Source organism: Geospiza fortis, unplaced genomic scaffold (assembly GCF_000277835.1).
Source record: "Geospiza fortis unplaced genomic scaffold, GeoFor_1.0 scaffold327, whole genome shotgun sequence".
NCBI lineage: Eukaryota > Metazoa > Chordata > Aves > Passeriformes > Thraupidae > Geospiza > Geospiza fortis.
Genome location: NW_005054410.1, coordinates 1,588,265 through 1,607,191, shown reverse-complemented (window position 1 = coordinate 1,607,191; position 18,927 = coordinate 1,588,265). Strand labels below are relative to the sequence as shown.

Sequence of the window (18,927 nt, the reverse complement as noted above, 5' to 3'; positions counted from 1 at the left end):
TAATTACCAAAGACTCTGTAGCAAAGGGCTGTGTTAAATGTTTTGGTTTGTGATCAACTAGGTATACAAATAAATTGAATTAAGGGAAGTTCTGACTGCACTTTTAGTCACTTCTGAGAATCCTCTGGCTAAACACACTCCTGCTTGTGGTTAGAGTGTAATTATTCCAGAACACTCCTGGAATATGTGTGGAACTGCAGTCTGCAAATGCAGGCCACCCCGTTTGTACTCTGGTTAATGTGATTAAGAAAGTTTTTCTCTAGTTAGAAATCTTGTCTGATAATTTTGTAGTGTATTTACAGGAGCACAACAAGCTGGTCATAGAATTCTAATTTGCTCTGGATTGCATTATTTTAATTATTTATTTATAAAATAAGCCCTCAGGGAACAAGAACATAGTTTACCTGTTTGGTTTTTGTTTCTCATGCCCATTCAGTGATGTTGTGGTTATTTCAAAAGGGATATGATAATTCTTATTTGTAGAATTAATATGCTCTGCTGAATTTTTCTTACAGATTGTTAGGTTGTGTGCAGCAGATAAGTAGCACTTTCAATTTATAACTCTTTGATTATGAACTAAATTTAAAATAATATTCAGATTTACAAGCCTAAAGCTGCCACCTAATGCCATTATTAATGAACATATCAATGGACTTCTTTCAAAGCCCACTGAAATGAGTGTAAATCCTTTAACTCACTTCTCTGGGCAGATTCTAAATGTATAAAATTTTGTTGCTTTTCCATACATATCAAAGGCTTTTGACTAAATTGTCTCTTCTCAGATGAGGTAGGAAGTTTCTTCTTTACAGCTGCTGTGATAGACAGGCTATGCTAATGTCCTTGTTTTGCAATAAACTTTGCCTTCTTCATTACTTATCACCAGAGGCAATAAAAATCTTCAGAGGCAAATATAAGTTTTTCATTGATATACTTGTTTGTATTTGTAAGACATGAAAGATGAACATGTAATTAAGATCAAAATTAAAATTTATATTTAAAGTATATAAATCTTGCAGTACTAATACTCCTCATATTTATATTTAGACATTTCTGAGTCGTGTAGCTAATAATTACTAACTAAGAACTCGTGGAAGTAACTTATTTAACAAGATATAAAAAGTAACTGCAAGACATCAGAAGTCAGAGTACATTTCACAGGGGCACATCTCCTCTCCTGTGTATATTGTGCATTCTGGATGCAGCAGAAGGAAAGCATTTGGGTTACAATTTTCAGTATAGGAAAAGAGGCAAGGCTCCTGGAGTGTTCTGGTGTGTTATCCTCAGTGTTACCAGTATGGCAAATGAGCCCAGATAATTGAATCCTAACATGTAAATCAATTAGCTTTTTAATAGAAAAGCTGCAGTGGCACCTATGCAAAAGACTTCTACCCTTCTTGCACCCACAGAGAAAAGAACTAATTGCTGTCCTTATTCTCTTAGCCCTTCCTGGCACACAGCTGGGTCAGCTTCACTGCATTGTGCTCCTCAAAACTGGATTAGCCCCCAGGAAGACACAGTGAGGAGATGTGGGGGTTTTTTTTGTTTTTTTTTTTTTCCCCACTTGATTTTCTTGTGTCCAGCTGCAGAATTACACTCAAAAGCTGCATGAAGTTCAACTGCTCCTTTTTCTTGCCATCACCCTATGGATGTACTTGTGGACATTAAAGTGTGAAGTGTTCCTCTCTATTTAAAGAGAAGAATCACATTATTTCTGCCAATACTGTGGCAAAGAGCAGGAAAAAAAAATTAAGCCCTCCTTTTCTGTAGCTTGCTCTTAAAAATTGAAAACTTAGTTAAAAAATATAATTCTTTTTTTTTACCTTTCATTATTAATCCATAGTTTAGACAATGGAGAAGACTGAAAAAAAAACCCAAACAAAAGCTTCTTCTACATCATGAACCTTTTTTAATGAAAATCAAATGATCAGCTACAGAAATCACAAGTAACTAGCTCCTGTTAGATAAGGAAATTAATGTCATCTAATTCATATGAACTGTACTCATCAAATGAGACATTAAGAGAACTTCCTCTAAACTCAGCTTCCTTCCAGCCACTTTTATGCATGTACATATACAATTCTCTTTCCAGAATAAGATTAGATAGCACAGATATTCGCTTTACCCTTGTGATTGAAGATACAAGTTTTAATTGGAGAGCTCTTCCTTCGAAATAAGTGGTTCTTTGCACTTGCATGGGAAGAAATACTAGTTTTAAAAGAATGAAAAATTGTATAGATTTTGAAATTCTATCATGTTTACAAAATGAAAAAAATAAGATTAATAGCACTGAGAAATCACTTGTTAAAGTTTAAATTGAATATGGGAAAAAATTTGCTTTTATGCAGCTGTGTGTTGTTAGGAAAGAACAATCAATGAAATGGAGCAATTTCAAAATCAGTACTGAATTCTCCATTTCTTTTTTCAGCAAACTCCCAATCTTTTCATGTTGCTTGATAAGATCCTACTTACTCCAGACTGTCATCAATTGTGACTTTCAGCACTGTAATTCCAAAGAATACACTACCTATGATTGTATATAAGCAAAAGAAAATCAAGGAAATCTCATTTCACATCTAAAAGAGGATGTTACAAAAATTATCTTACCACACATTTTATTGCAGTGTTTTATATGAATTTTAGAGATAGGTTAGCAGTCATAGTCAATCCTCCCCATCAAGGCACAGCTGCAAATATTAGGAAAATTCTTCTTTTCTTCTTTTCTGGAAAGGAAATGTAGGGATTTTCTATCGAATTCAAGTATCTAAAAAATTGCTTAATTTGGTTAGGATACAGTGAGACTACTAGTGCAGCAGAACTTCATTCAGCAAATGTTAGGAATCAGAAGAGAAAAATAAAAATGGAAAAAATTATCTGGAAAACAAAATAATGTTTAGGAAAAAATGCTGTTGTGTTGGAGTTCCTTGGAAGCTGTTGTAAAAGGTTGGGCAGTATTTCTCTGTGTAAGCACCTCATTCTCAGTTTTACATCTGTAGCTTCACATTAAGCTATAAACAGCTCATGGAGAGAGTTTAATAAGAAAGTGCATTTAAAATGTCTAATACTAAGTACACATTTTTTTATGCCAAATGATGCTGTCAGGAAAAAGCAGTCTCAGACCCAAACCTGGGATATGCCTGATGCAGTGAGTTTTCTAGAAACTGAGGTGAGGTTTTTTTGACTTCTGTTTGGCAAGTCTGCTCTTTTTCCTTCTATAATTACAAAATTTAGGCAAAACTAATGAAAGTATCCCTGTGTTTTGGATCAGGTTCAGAGATAAAATAATAGGGAAGGTGATCAACTGGCTTCACTTAGGTTTTTGGGAACATGGGGATCAGTTCTCACACCATTGTAAATACAGGATGTTTCTGTTGGAGGTTTTGATCTACATGTATGTGTAGATAATCTACAAGAGAGAATTAGACCTGCTGAATTGATAACTCCAGTGTAATGAAGAAGCAACAACCATTATATTTACTGTGGGTCTTGATTTTTCTGATATTTAATATTTGTGTCTCATTATCAGAAGGAAAAGCTTCAGATATCTCCATTTCTCTGTGAGACTTCCCCTGTTTTGCCACTTGACAACTTAAATCCTTGTGGGACGATTGGCTTGAAGTTAGTTTTACAGCTCTTGCAAACGAGAAAATGAAAGGATTTAACTTTTAAACCATGTTTATGACTCTGGTCTTCTGGAAGAAGACATTTTGATCTGCTAGTTTTGCTTATGCTTAGTGTGTGTTCTGATATGGAAAAAACAAAACCAATCTTGTGCTTTTTTCACTTACCATATTGATGTCCCCAAGAAAAGCTGGTAAGCACCATCCACGTGGGATGCTTGTGCAGAGATGGTTCTGATGCTGGAAGTTTATTCCTACTGTGACATTTGAGTATTTCTGCTATTCTTATTAGCACAGCTCTTGATATCTCAGTGTGGATTCTTCTACAGAGGAGGAACCAGTGTATAAGTAAATGATGGTTGGATTTTGTTTCTTTGTTTGTTTTTATCTTTTTTTTTTCTAATATACTATTTCTGTCTGTGGCCCACAAGTATGGTTTGTAATCTTTGCTGTTGCTATCCCTAGCATATCATCCTCCTCCCTTTCTCCTCCATGATCTAGGGAAGTAATGTCATCTGTATTTAAAGGGGAAAATCTGAAACTGAAGGGTCAGGGTATCTTTTCAGCTCTCAAGTTCTGAATGAGTTCCTTAAATGGATAGGCCATCTTTATTTTCATTTGTATTTTTTTTTCTTCTACTTTGAGAGCATTGGAATCAAGTATTAGAATCAATAATAATAATAATATTAATCATGTGAACTTTACTCTCTATCTAACACCACCATGTTAATTTTATTTTGATGTGCTATGCCCTGGGCTACAGTCTACTCAGTTAACAAACCGGAATTGCTCATTTTTCTCTTTATCTCATATTTTAGTGTTTGTATCACAGATTACTCACAGCCTGTGGCCTCTGCAATATCTTTATATTCTAACTCAATAGGAACAGGTTGGCTATGAGTTTTTAGTTGAAATGTATAATATACATGTCTCTGTTTATATCCAGCAATATCACATTTTTCCTACATAGACTCTGAACAGTACATATTGAGTATATATGAAGCTTTTCTAAACCAACTGAAAGCACTAAACCATTTACAACCAAATCTCTACTTGCTGCTGAAAATCCCTACAAATAATATATTCAAAAACTCATTATCTTCCCTCCATGTGCACACATATGAATTAACACATAATGTGTACTTTTAATATCATTTAGAGTATAAATTTACAATTTCTTCTGGATTTGAGAGAAATTCTTAGAAATGACCCAAAGTGGGTTTTATTTATATTTTTAATTTATTTTTTAAAATAGAAGACAACAGTAAAATAAAATTGTATCTGTGAGATAGTAACAAAATCTCTAAACATATTTAAGTCCTCTAAGGCTTATGTCAGACAGAGTTCTTCTTTTCATGTGTGTGAAAGGAAGTAAGGAGTCCGAGAGACTTGTTGGAATTCTGCTTTTTGCTGGGCACTGGTTTGGAGGAGGGGGAGGTCGAAGCTCTGGCTAACATCACATTCTTCCCTGCATTCCTGACATGGATTACATTTTAGGACTCAACTGTGGATTCACCACACTGCTAAAAATGGTGCAAAGTTTCATTGTGCTGATCCATGAGCTGAGCAGGAACTTAGTCCAAAGCTTTGCCTGGCACCCTGCTTTGACAGCTATGGGGGCTGTTGGAGAGAAACCTGGGAGCAGTTTCTGTTGGTCCAGTCACTGCAGTGTTTTTATTTTGAGTGTATTGGTTTACTTTGATTGGAACTGCTGTGAAAAGCAGTCAAGGAAGAAAACCTCTGAATGTAAGATATTGCTCAGGAAACGCTTGAGAATTGCTAAGAAGCCATGCAAGAGCAAAAAGTCCAGTGAATGTGTGAGAAAAAAAAATAAACTATTCAGAGGAGCAAAGCTAAGGTACAAGATTTGCTGGACATACTATGGCAAGGAAATCTGCCCCAGGTGATGGCAAATCTTCAGGGGAAATATTCAGCTGGATTACTATAGACATTCTGGTGACTTGTTCTTAATGCAGAATAAATGGTTCTGTGATGTTTGAAGAAGGAATAAATCCATCAAATTCTTTTGAGGAGGGAAAAACAACCGAGCAGGAAACTTTAGGTGGTTGGATGGGGCTCAGTTGAATGTGAATTCTCCAAGGTGCCTGTGAGGATACCTGCGCCCAGCTCAGTGTCAGGCAGAGATCAGGAGCTCTGGCATGGGTGAGAGCACTGGGATGAGCCAAGCTCAAGGGCAGTGGGTGCAGGAGCCCAGTGCTGGCTGTGAGCTCAGCTCAGCCAAAGCCAGGAAGGTGCTTGTGGGGCCCTGTCCTTGCCCTTACCTGTCTGTGGGCATAGTGACATGTGACAAAGAGGGTCAGTATGGCCTGCTGAGCTGGTTTCATGTTCACTCAGCTATTTGGCTGGTTTTTGGCTAATCCAAGAAAGGCAGGACCATAATAACTACAGGATTGTTTTAAAAGTCTGCTGTTTTGCAAATCATAGGAGTTTGAAATTGCTTCCACCTAAGAAATTTCTCCAACGTGTGAGTTTTAATATATATGGAATTAGGAGAAAACTTGTGGGTTATCAGTAAAGCACTTTCATCCTCCTCATAAAGCATAACTAATTTAAACTCTTTTTTGTTTTTTAAAATCTGACATCTTTTTCTCTACAAAATATTTTCAGTAGTTCTTAATATTAATTCCTATTACTGTCTGTGGACATATGGTAATAAAATTTCCTTGCTCAAAGCTGAACATTCAGAATAATTTTGAGACATAAGGGAGGGGAGGGATCTTACACCTTCCCAAGAGAAGCAGTCCGGTGTGTTTTGCATGCTGGACATGTTTGCTGTGCTGCTTTCTGCACTGGGATGCTACAAAGCACAATGGGAGCATTTATAAAACTTTTTATTGACTAAGAACGGGACAGTAGCATATGGGAACACCAACAATTGCTAACTGATCGTGAAATAAAGAAATTCCAGTATTCTAGTGTTATAAAAAGAAGGGGGGAAAAAAAGTCATTCAGAACTTAGTCATATTGGTTCAGCTGTTGTAACCAGAGACTGATAAGATAATAGAGGTCTTTGTGGCTCTTTTCTACTGAAATGCTTTATCTTTATGATACACTTGGGGCCCTTTAGAGTGGAAGCTTTTTAAACTGCTGCAGGAGTTAGAACTCAAATTAGATGCTGTTGCAGTGGCAAGGGGGCTCCTTAGTCAGGCAGCCCTCACAAAGTGACTTTTATCTCCGAAGCCCTTCCATTAGATTGTTACTTTCTTCTGTTTTTCCTGTTTATTTTTGTTGACTTTTGCTGCCCTATTTTGTGGCATTTAGAAGGTGACCCAATCAAGAAAGGGTAAATGCTAAATGCTGGACAGAGCCTGTGAAGTAGAAACATCACAGCCCATCTGATGTGTGCTGCAGACTGCAGTGTTAGACAGAACGGTTTAACCAGGTTATCTCTGGGAAGCTAAGATCAAATACACTTTCTTTTATGTCTAGCATTGTGTTCTTGCTTTCTTTTCAATGTCCATAAAATAATAAAATCCCGTCCAATCTAACAGAGGGATTGAGTCACAAAGGCTTTTTTTTTTAAGGAAAAAAAAGCTGAAATTGCTTAACTTGATTCAGAATCATTTTAGATTGTTGGTTGAACTGTTTTGGCTGATGACACTTTGGAGCTGCAGTTATGTGATTTAAAGCCCTACTTAATTTTTGGCAAAGTCCACACTTCTTTCTTGCATTACTGCCTCCTGATTTCATAAAAGTCACACAATGTGTTTGTTCTGTAAACGTAACAGGAGTAATCATTTGTGATTTATTAATTTGTATTTCCTGTGAGAGTATGGAGCAAAAGTTAGTTTAGATGCAGTGCATAAACAAGGATGATATTTGTCATGTTTAACACTAATCACAGAATTCAAGAGAACCAATAATGCTTTGCAGCTGTGTAGAGATTCCATGCAAAGATCTCAAAGCACTTCAGAAGCATTAACTAACCAGGCATAAAAACCTCTGATTGGTAGTGCTTTACTCTGTCTACATGTTGGGACACTAAGACACATTCAAGAACCCACAGTAATTTTGTGTCACAGCTAGGAACCCTACTTTAGCAAGCTATGGATCATGCTTGTAAAATTTTTGGTTTATTTATTACTCCAGTACTTTGTCTTTTATTCACTTGATAGAGTATGTTTTTTTACCTCGTTTTCTTTTCCTGAGAGACAGAGAGATTAGTTTAAATTATGCTATTTTCTGTTATGCCTGTTTCTTTTTTTCCCTTGCCACCAGTTATTACTCTGCCTCTACCTCAGGACAGCTTGCCCCATGGACAATAAGAAATCTAACATTGAGAAGCCTGCAGCGTTTGCTTACATGCAGCTACATTTGTATATAGACTGAACAGGTTGTAAAAGGTAACAGGAGTTTTAAAAGGTGGTAAACCGGTGGTTGATATAGGAACTTTATTTATATTGTATAGCTGTACTTTCAGGATACTTTCAGTTTTTTAAATTTCTATTTTTTTTTTTTTAATACTTAAAGAAATTTAAGTAGATAAAATTCAGGATGGGGTTTATGATTTTTATTAAATGCAGTGTAAGATACATGATGCTCTTTCTGTTACTTAATGTACCAGAAATCGTGTAGTATTCTAGTTGGTTTTAGTTGATAGAGTTTTGCCACAAGCAGAATTCTTTCTAAATGTAATTTTAGACCACAAGTTGAACTCTTCTCTCTTTTTCAGCAGATTTATAGCTACTTTTTTATTTTCTGTCTCCTGATTATATTGACCTATGACCAGAATTTCAAAAAGTCAAGAGTTCTCTTTGATGCCTTAGTTCTCTTCAATCTGAATATTTTATCTCAATTTGTTCTGAAATCCAAAATAAAGAGTAAAACAATAAGCACACAGGGAAAAATTAAAATATTACTAAAACCAAACTATTTTCACAAAGGTAGGGATGTACCCAAAGTATTATCAGAAATAATAACATTTTTTTCCTGAACTTTTGATGAGAATGACACATCTCCATTTTAAAAAGAAGTCCTTAAACACTATCAGCTTCCCACCAACACTCAAAATTTTAAATACTGCTGGTAAAGGGAGTCAATGGATCAAATTCAGTATATCTGTAGTCACTGAAATAAAGGCCTCTAAGAAAAATGTGTCAATTTTAAAGGTCTTTCCTAACTGAAGACCATTTTGTGATAGAGCCAAAGGTTAATAAAATCAGTAGTGAATGTAGCAATTTTACAGATAAGCTATTCACAACAAGTGTAGTTACTTGAATAAAAAGCTAATTCAGTTCTAAAATGCCACATGCAGTAGCAGTGAATAGCTGCTTTTAGGTGCTTTCTGGAGGAGGATAAAATACAGAATCACAGCACTCTTCTTTTCCAGCATCCCTGGCTGCCTGTAAATTGCTGTGAATGGGACTGTGGGCTGACAGGCTCTATTAAGACAAACTGCCTTTCTCATCGGAGAGATAAAATAAATCAGGTGTTTAGTCAAATTAAAATACTTCAGATGGAGCAGGCCCTGGGGAGCACTGATCCACCTGACAAATCTGAGAGAAACTCAAGACAGATGTGTTTTGGGGATAAGGAAGACCCCATGGAAAAAAATGTACTGCTGTCTTTGGAGTAAGAGAATAGGATTAGAACAGAGAGAGAGCTGTAGTATATAATATTTTATGGAAGCTGGCATATTTACTGTTCATTTTTTACTAAGCTTTTTGTTTTATCTGTTTTTATGGCAAATACATTTTACAGATAGCTGTATTTTTATTTTATTTATAGATATTTTCAGTCAGCAGCAGAAGTTTATTTACTGGTAATGAGTTTAGGAATCTCATTGCTCGCTGCAGTAAGTGGATGCAAAACAGATGATGATGGCACACAGCTACTGATGACCTCTCTTGTCCCAGCCAGATCAGCTCAATCTGGTCTACATTCTAAGCAAGTTGGTTTTTATTGGTATTTAAACTGTAAAATAATGGTTGGGATTTTCCACTCTAAAATGAAATTATGCCTCCCCCCCAACCCACACACACACACTGTTCGTACAACAACATTCTCATCTTATGCTTGTTCTTGGTTAGGTGTCCTGCAGCTTCTTGGAGGTCTCGTGATTTTCCAGGAGCACAGTGTACATTTTGTGGTCATCAGTTCTATTCTGTTGCTGGATTACATAACAGGGTACAAATTAAAGAGCAGAGTACTTTAAATGGGGTCATTTATTTCAGATGTGTTTCTCGGGGGAAGGAAAAGGAAAGAAAAACAATTGCTGTGGATTCCTGAATAAGAAAAGTTACTTCTGACAAAGGCTGTAAAAAATCAGAGAAAGAGAGAAAGAGAGAGAGAGAGAAAAAGAAAGGAAAGGAAGGAAGAAAGAAAGAAAGACAGACTATAAATTTGTGGCAACTATATCAAATGATTCTAAGAAATCCTAACAAAACAACAACATTTTGTAGCCTTTGCAGGCACTCTTTGTGGTGGTTTTCTACTATGTTATGGAGCAAGTACAAGCTATACAGACTAACATGGAAATGGAGTGGGAGATTAATATCTGCTTTGGGTGTGTAAAATATTTTACGACTGTAAGCTCAGGGGCTTGCATTATGATGCCAAAGCTGCTTGACAGATGTGAAAGTCTCAAGCTGTTGTTTCCCAGGTGGCAGTGGAGGACAATAAGCATCATTTGAGGCTCCAGGTTGCTTCCCACTGGCTTTCTAAAATCGGTGGGTGGAGTGTTTGGTCTCTTCTGGTCACAATGGGCAAGGGAGTTTTTCTTTGGCAGAAGAGTCTTTTACCTATGGAAATGAATTCAGAACCACCCAAATGACATTTGAACCATGCTGAAAAATCTTCAAGAACTAATAACACAGTTTAGGAGGGTTATGGTAGGTCTATTGTGAAGGTGCAGAGAATTGAACAGCAGTCAGCATGGAGCTCAGTACATGCTGAAGTATGCTGGCAAGGCAATACTTCCAGGGCAGCCACTTTCCTGACCACACAGCTGCCTAAGCTTACTTTCAAAAATTATTTTGTATTTGTTTTGGACTTGTAACAGCTTTTTGCACAGAACTCTTCTATTGCTTCAGTCACTTGTATCACACTAAGGCTTTGCAATGAGTTGGTCTGGGTAGGAGGGTCCTTCAGTTTCAACTTCATGCATCCATCGTTCCTCTTGTGACTAAGGAAATCACCATCAACCCTTTCTAAAATTTCTTCTGCAACAAAATTTACACATTTTTCTTCTTCTAGAGGCCTATGTCGCATGTATACTGGATGTATATTAGGCATTAGAGGGTATGGAAACATCAGGTTCTTGGAAACTCATTTAAAACTAAGATACTTAATAGTGAATAAGAAATTGAATCTCAGTACTTTGCATTGCTAAATGCAATTAATAAATGTTCAGAAAATGAGGTACCCTTAGTTTCTCAGAGTTTGTTTATAGTGACATGCTTAAGCCATTCAGTTTCTTTTTTTCCATACAAAGCAATTTCAGACAGAGGTTTTCTTTAAAGCTGCTTTTGCAAATGAAATTCTGTATAGCAACCATACTCGCTTCATAATGTAAGTAGTGGATAATCTTGGGTTTGTCACCTTCCTGGCAGGAACCTGTTTTGTCTTCCTTCTCCTTATGAAACCTGTCAGCCTCTTTTTTCTCCTCTTCTTTGCAAGACATCCATCTTATTCCTGGGAAGAAGCTGGAGTCATAATTTTGTGAGTGTTTCTCCATTCCCTCCCAGGTCCTGTTGCTCACACATTTTCTTCCTCTTCAAAAGTCAACAGACTTCTTTATCACAGTCCTTTATTGTGAACAGAGGAAAGGAAGTTTCTGAATACTCTCTTTTGTGCCACTTCTCATATCATTGTGGCAGACTACAGACCTGAATAGTTCTTGGTTTTCTTCTCTGATTTTCAGTTCTACTTTACAACATTAAATTGCTTTATTTATCCCACTTCCAACTCTTAACGTCTTTCAGATGATCTTCCAATATTCTTGGACTTCTACCTTGATATATTTATATTATCTCTTATAGACCTATGATTCTGACGTGCTCACAAAAGGAAATGTATTGAATGGCTCAAATATAGGAACTGACATTGCTGTTTCTGACAGGGTAATATGTTCCTATATAAGGTGGGATATTTTCAGATTGATTTGGAAAAGGACCCTGTACTCTCCACTTATGAGACCCATGCAATTTACCCATAAACAGACCATTAAGCATCATTAGTGCAAAGAATAAATGTACCGTAGTTTCATATTAATTAAGTGCTCTCTGTAGAGTAAACTTTGAAAGTTAAATGAAAATTCTTAAGCAATTTTCTCAGGTTAGCCATTTCTCTTGAGGACAAGTAAAGCTCATTTTTAATACAAATTCCACAACCATGTCTTACATTTACGTAAATGACCTACCAGATATATGGGTATTTTAGAGAAATTATCAGTAAATTCTTAAACTGCTTCTTCCACTAAACAGCATCTTTTAAATTCTGTTTTAGCATTTGTACATACTTGGAGTGAAAAAATGAGAAAATATATAAATTGAGGTAAAATTATGTCTGATAAACTATGAATGTATTTATCACAGTGGGCAGATTTAGATGGAGAAGATCCAGGGATTCATAGAGAATAAATCCCTGCCAGAAAAAAAGGAAATATTCTATATCTTTTTTGCTCCCATTTCTGTTACATCCTCCCCTGCTTAGAGCACAGCAAATCTATGTGTTACATTCTTTTGAGATTTGTTAGTAGAAAATATATCCAAGCTGCTGTTTGAAAAAAGCACATTGGTGATGCGGCCATTTTTTTTTTTTTTGGAGGGGTAAATATTGCTTTGTAAATATTGTCTACGTCATATTTACAGCCCATCTTTTCCCACGTTTAGGTACACCAGAAAGCCTGGCAGAAAAAGAGCGGCAGCTCTCTACCATGATCACCCAGCTGATCAGCTTACGGGAGCAGCTCCTGGCTGCCCACGATGAGCAGAAAAAGCTGGCAGCCTCACAAATCGAAAAACAACGGCAGCAAATGGACCTTGCTCGCCAACAGCAAGAACAGGTGAGGCTCCAAGAAGGAAACCTGCGAAAATGGTTCATGCAGAATGCTTGTCACACACTCTGCTCTGCCTGCTGTTGTTTCCTTTTGTGTTGTTTTGTTAAAATAGCTTAAATATCTGCAGAAGTTAGATGTTTTTCGAGAAAGAGGGAATATTATAGGACCCTGAAAAAAAAAAAGAGTGGATGATAGATTTCACAGTTCTCCTTGCACTGAGATGCAATTTTGAGAGTTATGAACAAGCCAGACTATAACTATTATTTAACACTTTCTCTTTCTGAAAAGAAAATAATTAAACAAAACCCCTTAAGTATTCAAATCTTCAAATACCTTGCACAAGTAAGGTTTGATTTGTTTGTTGAGGTTGTAAACAGTTTTTTTTTTTTCTTGCTTTGTCTTTTTGTTTTTTTGGGCTTTTTTCCCTTGATTATTTGTTTGGTTTAAAGATGCAGTTGTCCAGCGAGCTGTCCTCTTCTCATTGAACAAAAGTGCAACAACAATGATCCCATGCACTAGTCCCCTAGGCATTAGATCCGACAGATCCAAATTAATGTGTGGTTTTTAGGAATCTGACATTATTACTAGAATTATCTTTTCAGTTAAATATATTTTATAGGATATATACAGCAATGTATGCTCTGTTGATTTTAATGAGTTGTGACGTCTGGTATTTTATGTGCTTGGGTATTTGCCCACATGTAGGAATATGGACTCATCCCCTAATGGAAAATAACATAAAGGAACACTGTAAAAAATCAGAAGTTAGAATGTCATTTAGCCATCTAGAGATGACACAGTAATTAACTATTGACACTTGTGAATAAGCTAGCACAAATTAATCTTGACACATTTGCAGACGAGTGATATCTTACAGTGAACACTTTGTAATTATATTTCAAAATGAAAATTAAATGACACTTAAAACTAGGTTGTCATGCTCAATGAAGCGAGCATGTAGCTCAACCGATAGGCAAATAAAATTCAGAATTTGAGCCACATGGTGCTTGTGTACCCTGCTTTACTGTGTCAAGCCTATACATCAAGACGATGCTATGGTAATTGCATTGCAGGGTCTTGGGTACATTTTCTATCACGGAACTGCTCCAGCGAAGAGGAACCTTAGAGATTAGATGCTCCATGGTATATTTCTTGTTTTCATCAGGAAATGCCTATTCAAATGGTGCTACATTGTGCATGCAGGTACAAAAAGCTGTTCACAAGCTGGCAGAGCCCTGGCAGATCCATTCCTTTGCACATGTAAACAAAAGCCTCCTCCTTGTCTTGGCTATGGCTTACTGTGTTAAGCTGTAGCCAGGTCATCAGCAGCACCAAACAATACTGGATGCAGGGTACTGTGTACCTGTGAAAAAATGATACAGCACTGAGAGTGAGTGGCCCACAATGCAGCTCCATGCTCTGCATCATTTCACTGTGAAGCTGCACACTGTAACCAGCTTTCACCTTTGCTGAGACTTCAGGAGCAGGGACAATGTGGATATAACCCTGACAGACCTTATCTTTAGTTACAAGCACTGCACTTCTAAGATGGAGTCACACAATTAGTGTGTTGCTCACTAAAAGTGGTAACTCCACCTCCCATAGAGGTTTTAAATATTCCATATAGCACTGTCCCCATTAGGGTTGTTTTACCAAACACAGGCACCACTGCTGGTCACTGTGCTGATAACAGCTACCTGAGCTTCTAGGACCTGCCCTGAGCTACCTGGGCACAGGAACTGCCAGCTTTCTTTGATTCCCTTTTTCATTCACACACAAGGGTCTGCTCATTCAGTCCTCACTCACTGTATTTTATTGACTCGCCTGGGAGGTTCATCCAGATCTGTTTGAACACCAGGATCCTGAAAGGAGTTTGAGCTCCATTACGAGCACTGCTGTAGTGATCTGTGAGAGTTGCTTGACTCCAGCTTCTTGTGATCCTTTGCCTTCACCCAGCCCCAGAATCATCTAGACCTTAATTTACCTCCTTGAGGCCATGTGTAAGACTTAAAATGTGTATGAATTTTGTGTTGATTTCTCTTACAAAAGTGAATTTTAACTGAAGAAACTTACAGAGTTATTTCCATGAGACAGTGAGAGATCAAGGAAATGACAGCCTTGGTCTCTGTGTATGCACAATTACAAGCTGTTAATATGTGACTGCAAATTCCTTCTGAGTTAACCTGAACAGTTTTCACTAAAACTATGTGATTGTTTATTTCCAAACCAACCTTTATACGTTCCTGTCATTTTTTTATCATAAAAACATTTTACTTAGCTTTCTCTGTTTATAACAGAGTAAGCGTGCTCAGAAGATGTTAGGGAAAGGAGCCCAAGAGGGTTTTTGCCAAAAGAGAAACAGTGGATTTGAGTGACCAAAATACCTTTGTCACCAGCTTCTTGCTGTTTTATGTGATTCCTCTGCTCTAGATAAATATTTATAGGAGGGGAAATTATACTTAAGAAATGAAGGTAGCAGAAGTGCTGAGGCTGGGATTTCCAGGAAACACAAATCTTGTTCTCATTTCAGTCTGCTGCACTGTTGCCCTTCTAAAGCAGAAGTCCAGTTGTTCCCCCAGCTCCCTGTGGCTTCTCCTTGGTGGCTGCCTTCCACATCCCCCATGGCAGGGAGCAGGATCCTATTTCCCTTCTGCTCCAGCATGCTGATTTTGTGGGAATCAGGGAGGTAGATGGAGCATCTGTAGCAAATTCTCACCAGTCTCTTAGTGTTCTCCACGTGGAACATTTGCTTTTCTCCATCTGTGTTAGAGAAGGGATAGAGTAAACCCTTATCCTCCAGATCCCCTACTGATTCTCCCAAATGAAGGTAAGAATATCTACATGTTTCATAGGGCTGTGTGGAGGATGAGTTGCTGAGCACCAGGTATTGCTTTTACACAGAATAAGGCTCTGCTTCGCTAAGTAGCTCCAAGGATGATTTTTGGGATTTGCAACAGAAGTAATGTGCTGCTCATTGTGGAGAAAGTCAGAGAAGCTTACCCTAGGAGCTCGTGCTGAATAGTGAAACATCTATAAACACCAGCTAAGGCTCCAGTTCAGCAAAGCAGGAAAATGTATGTTTAACCTTAAGCACCTGCGTAATCCCATCCCCATTCAGAAAAGCACTTAATTTTAAGCAAGTGTTTCATTCCCATTGTAGCTAACAGTAATGCATCACAGTTAAAGATCACCACAGACTTAAATGCTTTGTTGAATAGTGATGAGATTATTCACATGCACACAAATAAACCTATGTTTCTGTGCTTTTCAGAGCTAAGGTCTCACTGCTTAAAATACATATTTCTTGCTCGCTAAGTAGATTTTTATGTTGCATTTAAATTTGCCTCTACAAGATGCTCCATTAAAAAAATAATATGCTTAATAAAATATAATAGAGAATAACAAATATTATGTTTTTTGGTCAATAGTATTGAAATTTCAATATTGATGTTTTAATTTAATGGAAATTTTATTTCTAATAGATTGCAAGACAACAGCAGCAACTTCTGCAACAGCAGCACAAAATCAATCTACTGCAGCAGCAAATTCAGGTCAGTGTGTTTTATTGCTCTCTTCTGATTATACTTAAGTTCCATTTATGGAGAGGGAAGGGTCTAAAATAAAGCAGCCACTCGCTTTGCTAACAAGCCTGAGTAAAGGTGCTTTTTATGGGAGTTCCTTGTGTCCCTGAAAATTATTGTCAGACATCTTTTTTGGTGCAAAGAACTTTTAATAGGCAAAGTTTTCTTCTGAAAGTTATGAACTATTTTTAAATCTCACCATCTTGTCATAATTCTGAAATCTGCAATCAGTTTGACTTGCATTGTATGAAGTAAAAACAGAGTCTCAGTTATTGCTGGAGGAATTCTGTGTTCTACAAAGGCAAAATTGAGACATTGAAGCAGTACTAAGTCTCTGGCACCAGTCTGCTCATGTACAAAGACCCACAGGTGTATGTGTTCCAGGTGCCTTTGGAGTAATTATACCCTTCTGGATCTGGAAGTATTCTGGAGATATTTAATTATCTGTACTTGTACTCAGAACATGTTTTAATTTTGTGCAAGTATACGTGGGCAGGGAGTGACATGGATGCAGAGGCAATGTTGGCATGTGACTGTGTTACCTTCTCTGCTTCCCACTTTGAAAGCATTTCCCTGGGCCTGTTCACTGACTGAAATATTTCAATTTGGTCTGACAGATGATTGTGCTGCCAATCATTTCTTATAAGCTTGGGCTATCCATTTCTTTTCCTTAATTAGCAGATTGCTATGTTACTAGATGCCAAAACTGAAGTTTTTCTTTTCCTCATCCCAAAGGAATGCTTGTAAATGCTTTTGAAAATGTTGTAATGCAGTCTCAGTTACACTTCTAAGGGCTTTATTTAGCAAATATAGATGTGTTAATACCTCATATGAGAGACACAATTGAATTATAAAGCACCATTATTGTTGTTGCCTATTAAGAGACTGTGTGTTCATATTAGGTGTTCATCAAGGATGAAAGAGAGTGTAAGGAAAAAAGAACAGTGTAAGGAAGTGGAAAGAATAGTGTAAGGAAAAAAATACACCATCTTCTCTAAGTGGTATTTGCAAGTCTGGCTTCAGAAAGCAAAGAATAATATAAAAAAGTCTTAGCATAAAAGCTAAGACTGAAACCTAGCTAAGTCTACAAAACAGAAGTGTTATCTTTATGAGAAATTTCTAACTTTTAAAATTCCTTTAAAAATAAGGAAACAGAAAGAGGAATTATGATTAGGGTGTTTTTGTTTCTGTTTGGAGAATTGTAGGTATGTTTGGCTGGGATACCTGCTCTGTAGTAAAAAGCTCAAAGGTACTTTAAGTTTCACTTCAGTCAATACTTTCCAGTAGCTTTACCCTTCCACTATCTCCAGGGATATGTGGCCTTAGAATTAATTCTAGAATAGATTGAAGGTTCATTTTCTCATTCACTCCACCTTTCCTCTTACATAGAGCTGAACCCTCCACAAGTTTTCTTTCCCATCCTTTCCTAGATGTATATGCAAAGAAATGTTTCAATGGTTATTCTGTTCATCCAAGCTAAACTATTTCTTGGTGAGTCGTCCCTGTATTTGCTTCCAAATTCTTGTCAATAGATAGTATTCTTATGCCATAGCTCCTCAGTCATTTGGGCTCTTTATTGATTTATGATTTTTACATTTACCTGAGTTTAATCAGTGTGTTTGAGGCAGTGAGGATTGTTTCTTCTCCCATTTGGTCAGCCAGATTGGTAGTGGGCATCTTATGACCCAAGGAATGCTGTAGGCTCCAGTAAGAAGCTCTAAGCCCACTAGGCAGATGCCAAGTCAAACGTCCAATGGTCTTTTGGGGAGATTACTAAAAGAAAGTTCCCAAGAAACCTCAATACTGACACTGAAGTCATGCTGGTGACTCTGGATGGAGTTCATCATATCAAAAATAGGTAACTGCAGTACAGACTCTAATTAATTATCCAGATTGCTCTTGTAGTGAGCAGTGAGAAGCTTAGTGAATTGTTTTAGGATACAATTTGTCTTGTCCTAAAGTAGATATTTAAAATATATCAGATAAATTGTTCCCTAAAATGGCTGTTTTTCTCCATTAACTAAGGAGGATATACATGTCAATGCCTTTAGTGTAGAGATCTAATGTGAGATGAGGTGAATCCCACTCTCTATGTCTTGAAGGGGAAACAAAATTTCTATTGAATGTTTACATTCCCAGTTTAATTTTTGAGCCTGGTAGAATTTGCAGCTCTGTCCCCAGTAACTTGATTTTGTTTAGAAGGTTGTTCAAAGACACTCTTGAGCAACAATTTTCAGGAAACAGTCATTACCTACACAGAATGGTGTGAGCTCTTATCTGTACTTCGGATGCGTGAGAAAACAGTAGTACCCTTCCCTGCCACTCCCCTTCTGAAGAGATTACAAAATGTGAGCAGCACAGGTGCCAGTTCCATCTGGGCAGGGGCCCATTCATGGCACAGCTACTCGAGGCAAGTACAGCATGTTCTCCAGGATGCAGGAGGAGAGGGGCACTGCTGATGCAATGTTTTCATCATGAGACACACCGTGTGTCAACTGTCCTCTCCTGAGGTGCGGTGTCAATTCTTGAACAAGAGTTTCTGTGAGTAAGTGCACCCAGCTGAACCATTTGAGCAATTAGAAATTGCTCTAGAAGGGGCGTATATGTCAGCCACATACAAAATTTAAAATAATTTACATTTAATAATGCACGCTTCCCCTGGACAACTACTGGGTAAATATACTGAGGATTTGCATTACCTAGCATTTAT

At 37.2% G+C, this 18,927-nt stretch overlaps 1 protein-coding gene across 8 annotated transcripts in view; it reads left to right on the top strand.

The window, feature by feature from the left end:
• Window positions 1-18,927, top strand: part of SOX6 (SRY-box transcription factor 6) — a 368,901-nt gene that overhangs the window by 212,398 nt on the left and 137,576 nt on the right. For all 8 annotated transcript variants that reach the window (XM_031061343.1, XM_031061342.1, XM_031061337.1 and 5 more), the window contains 2 exons: window positions 12,470-12,642; window positions 16,119-16,187. In XM_031061343.1, coding sequence (XP_030917203.1) covers window positions 12,470-12,642; window positions 16,119-16,187 — 242 coding nt within the window. The remainder of the gene's footprint in view (window positions 1-12,469; window positions 12,643-16,118; window positions 16,188-18,927) is intronic.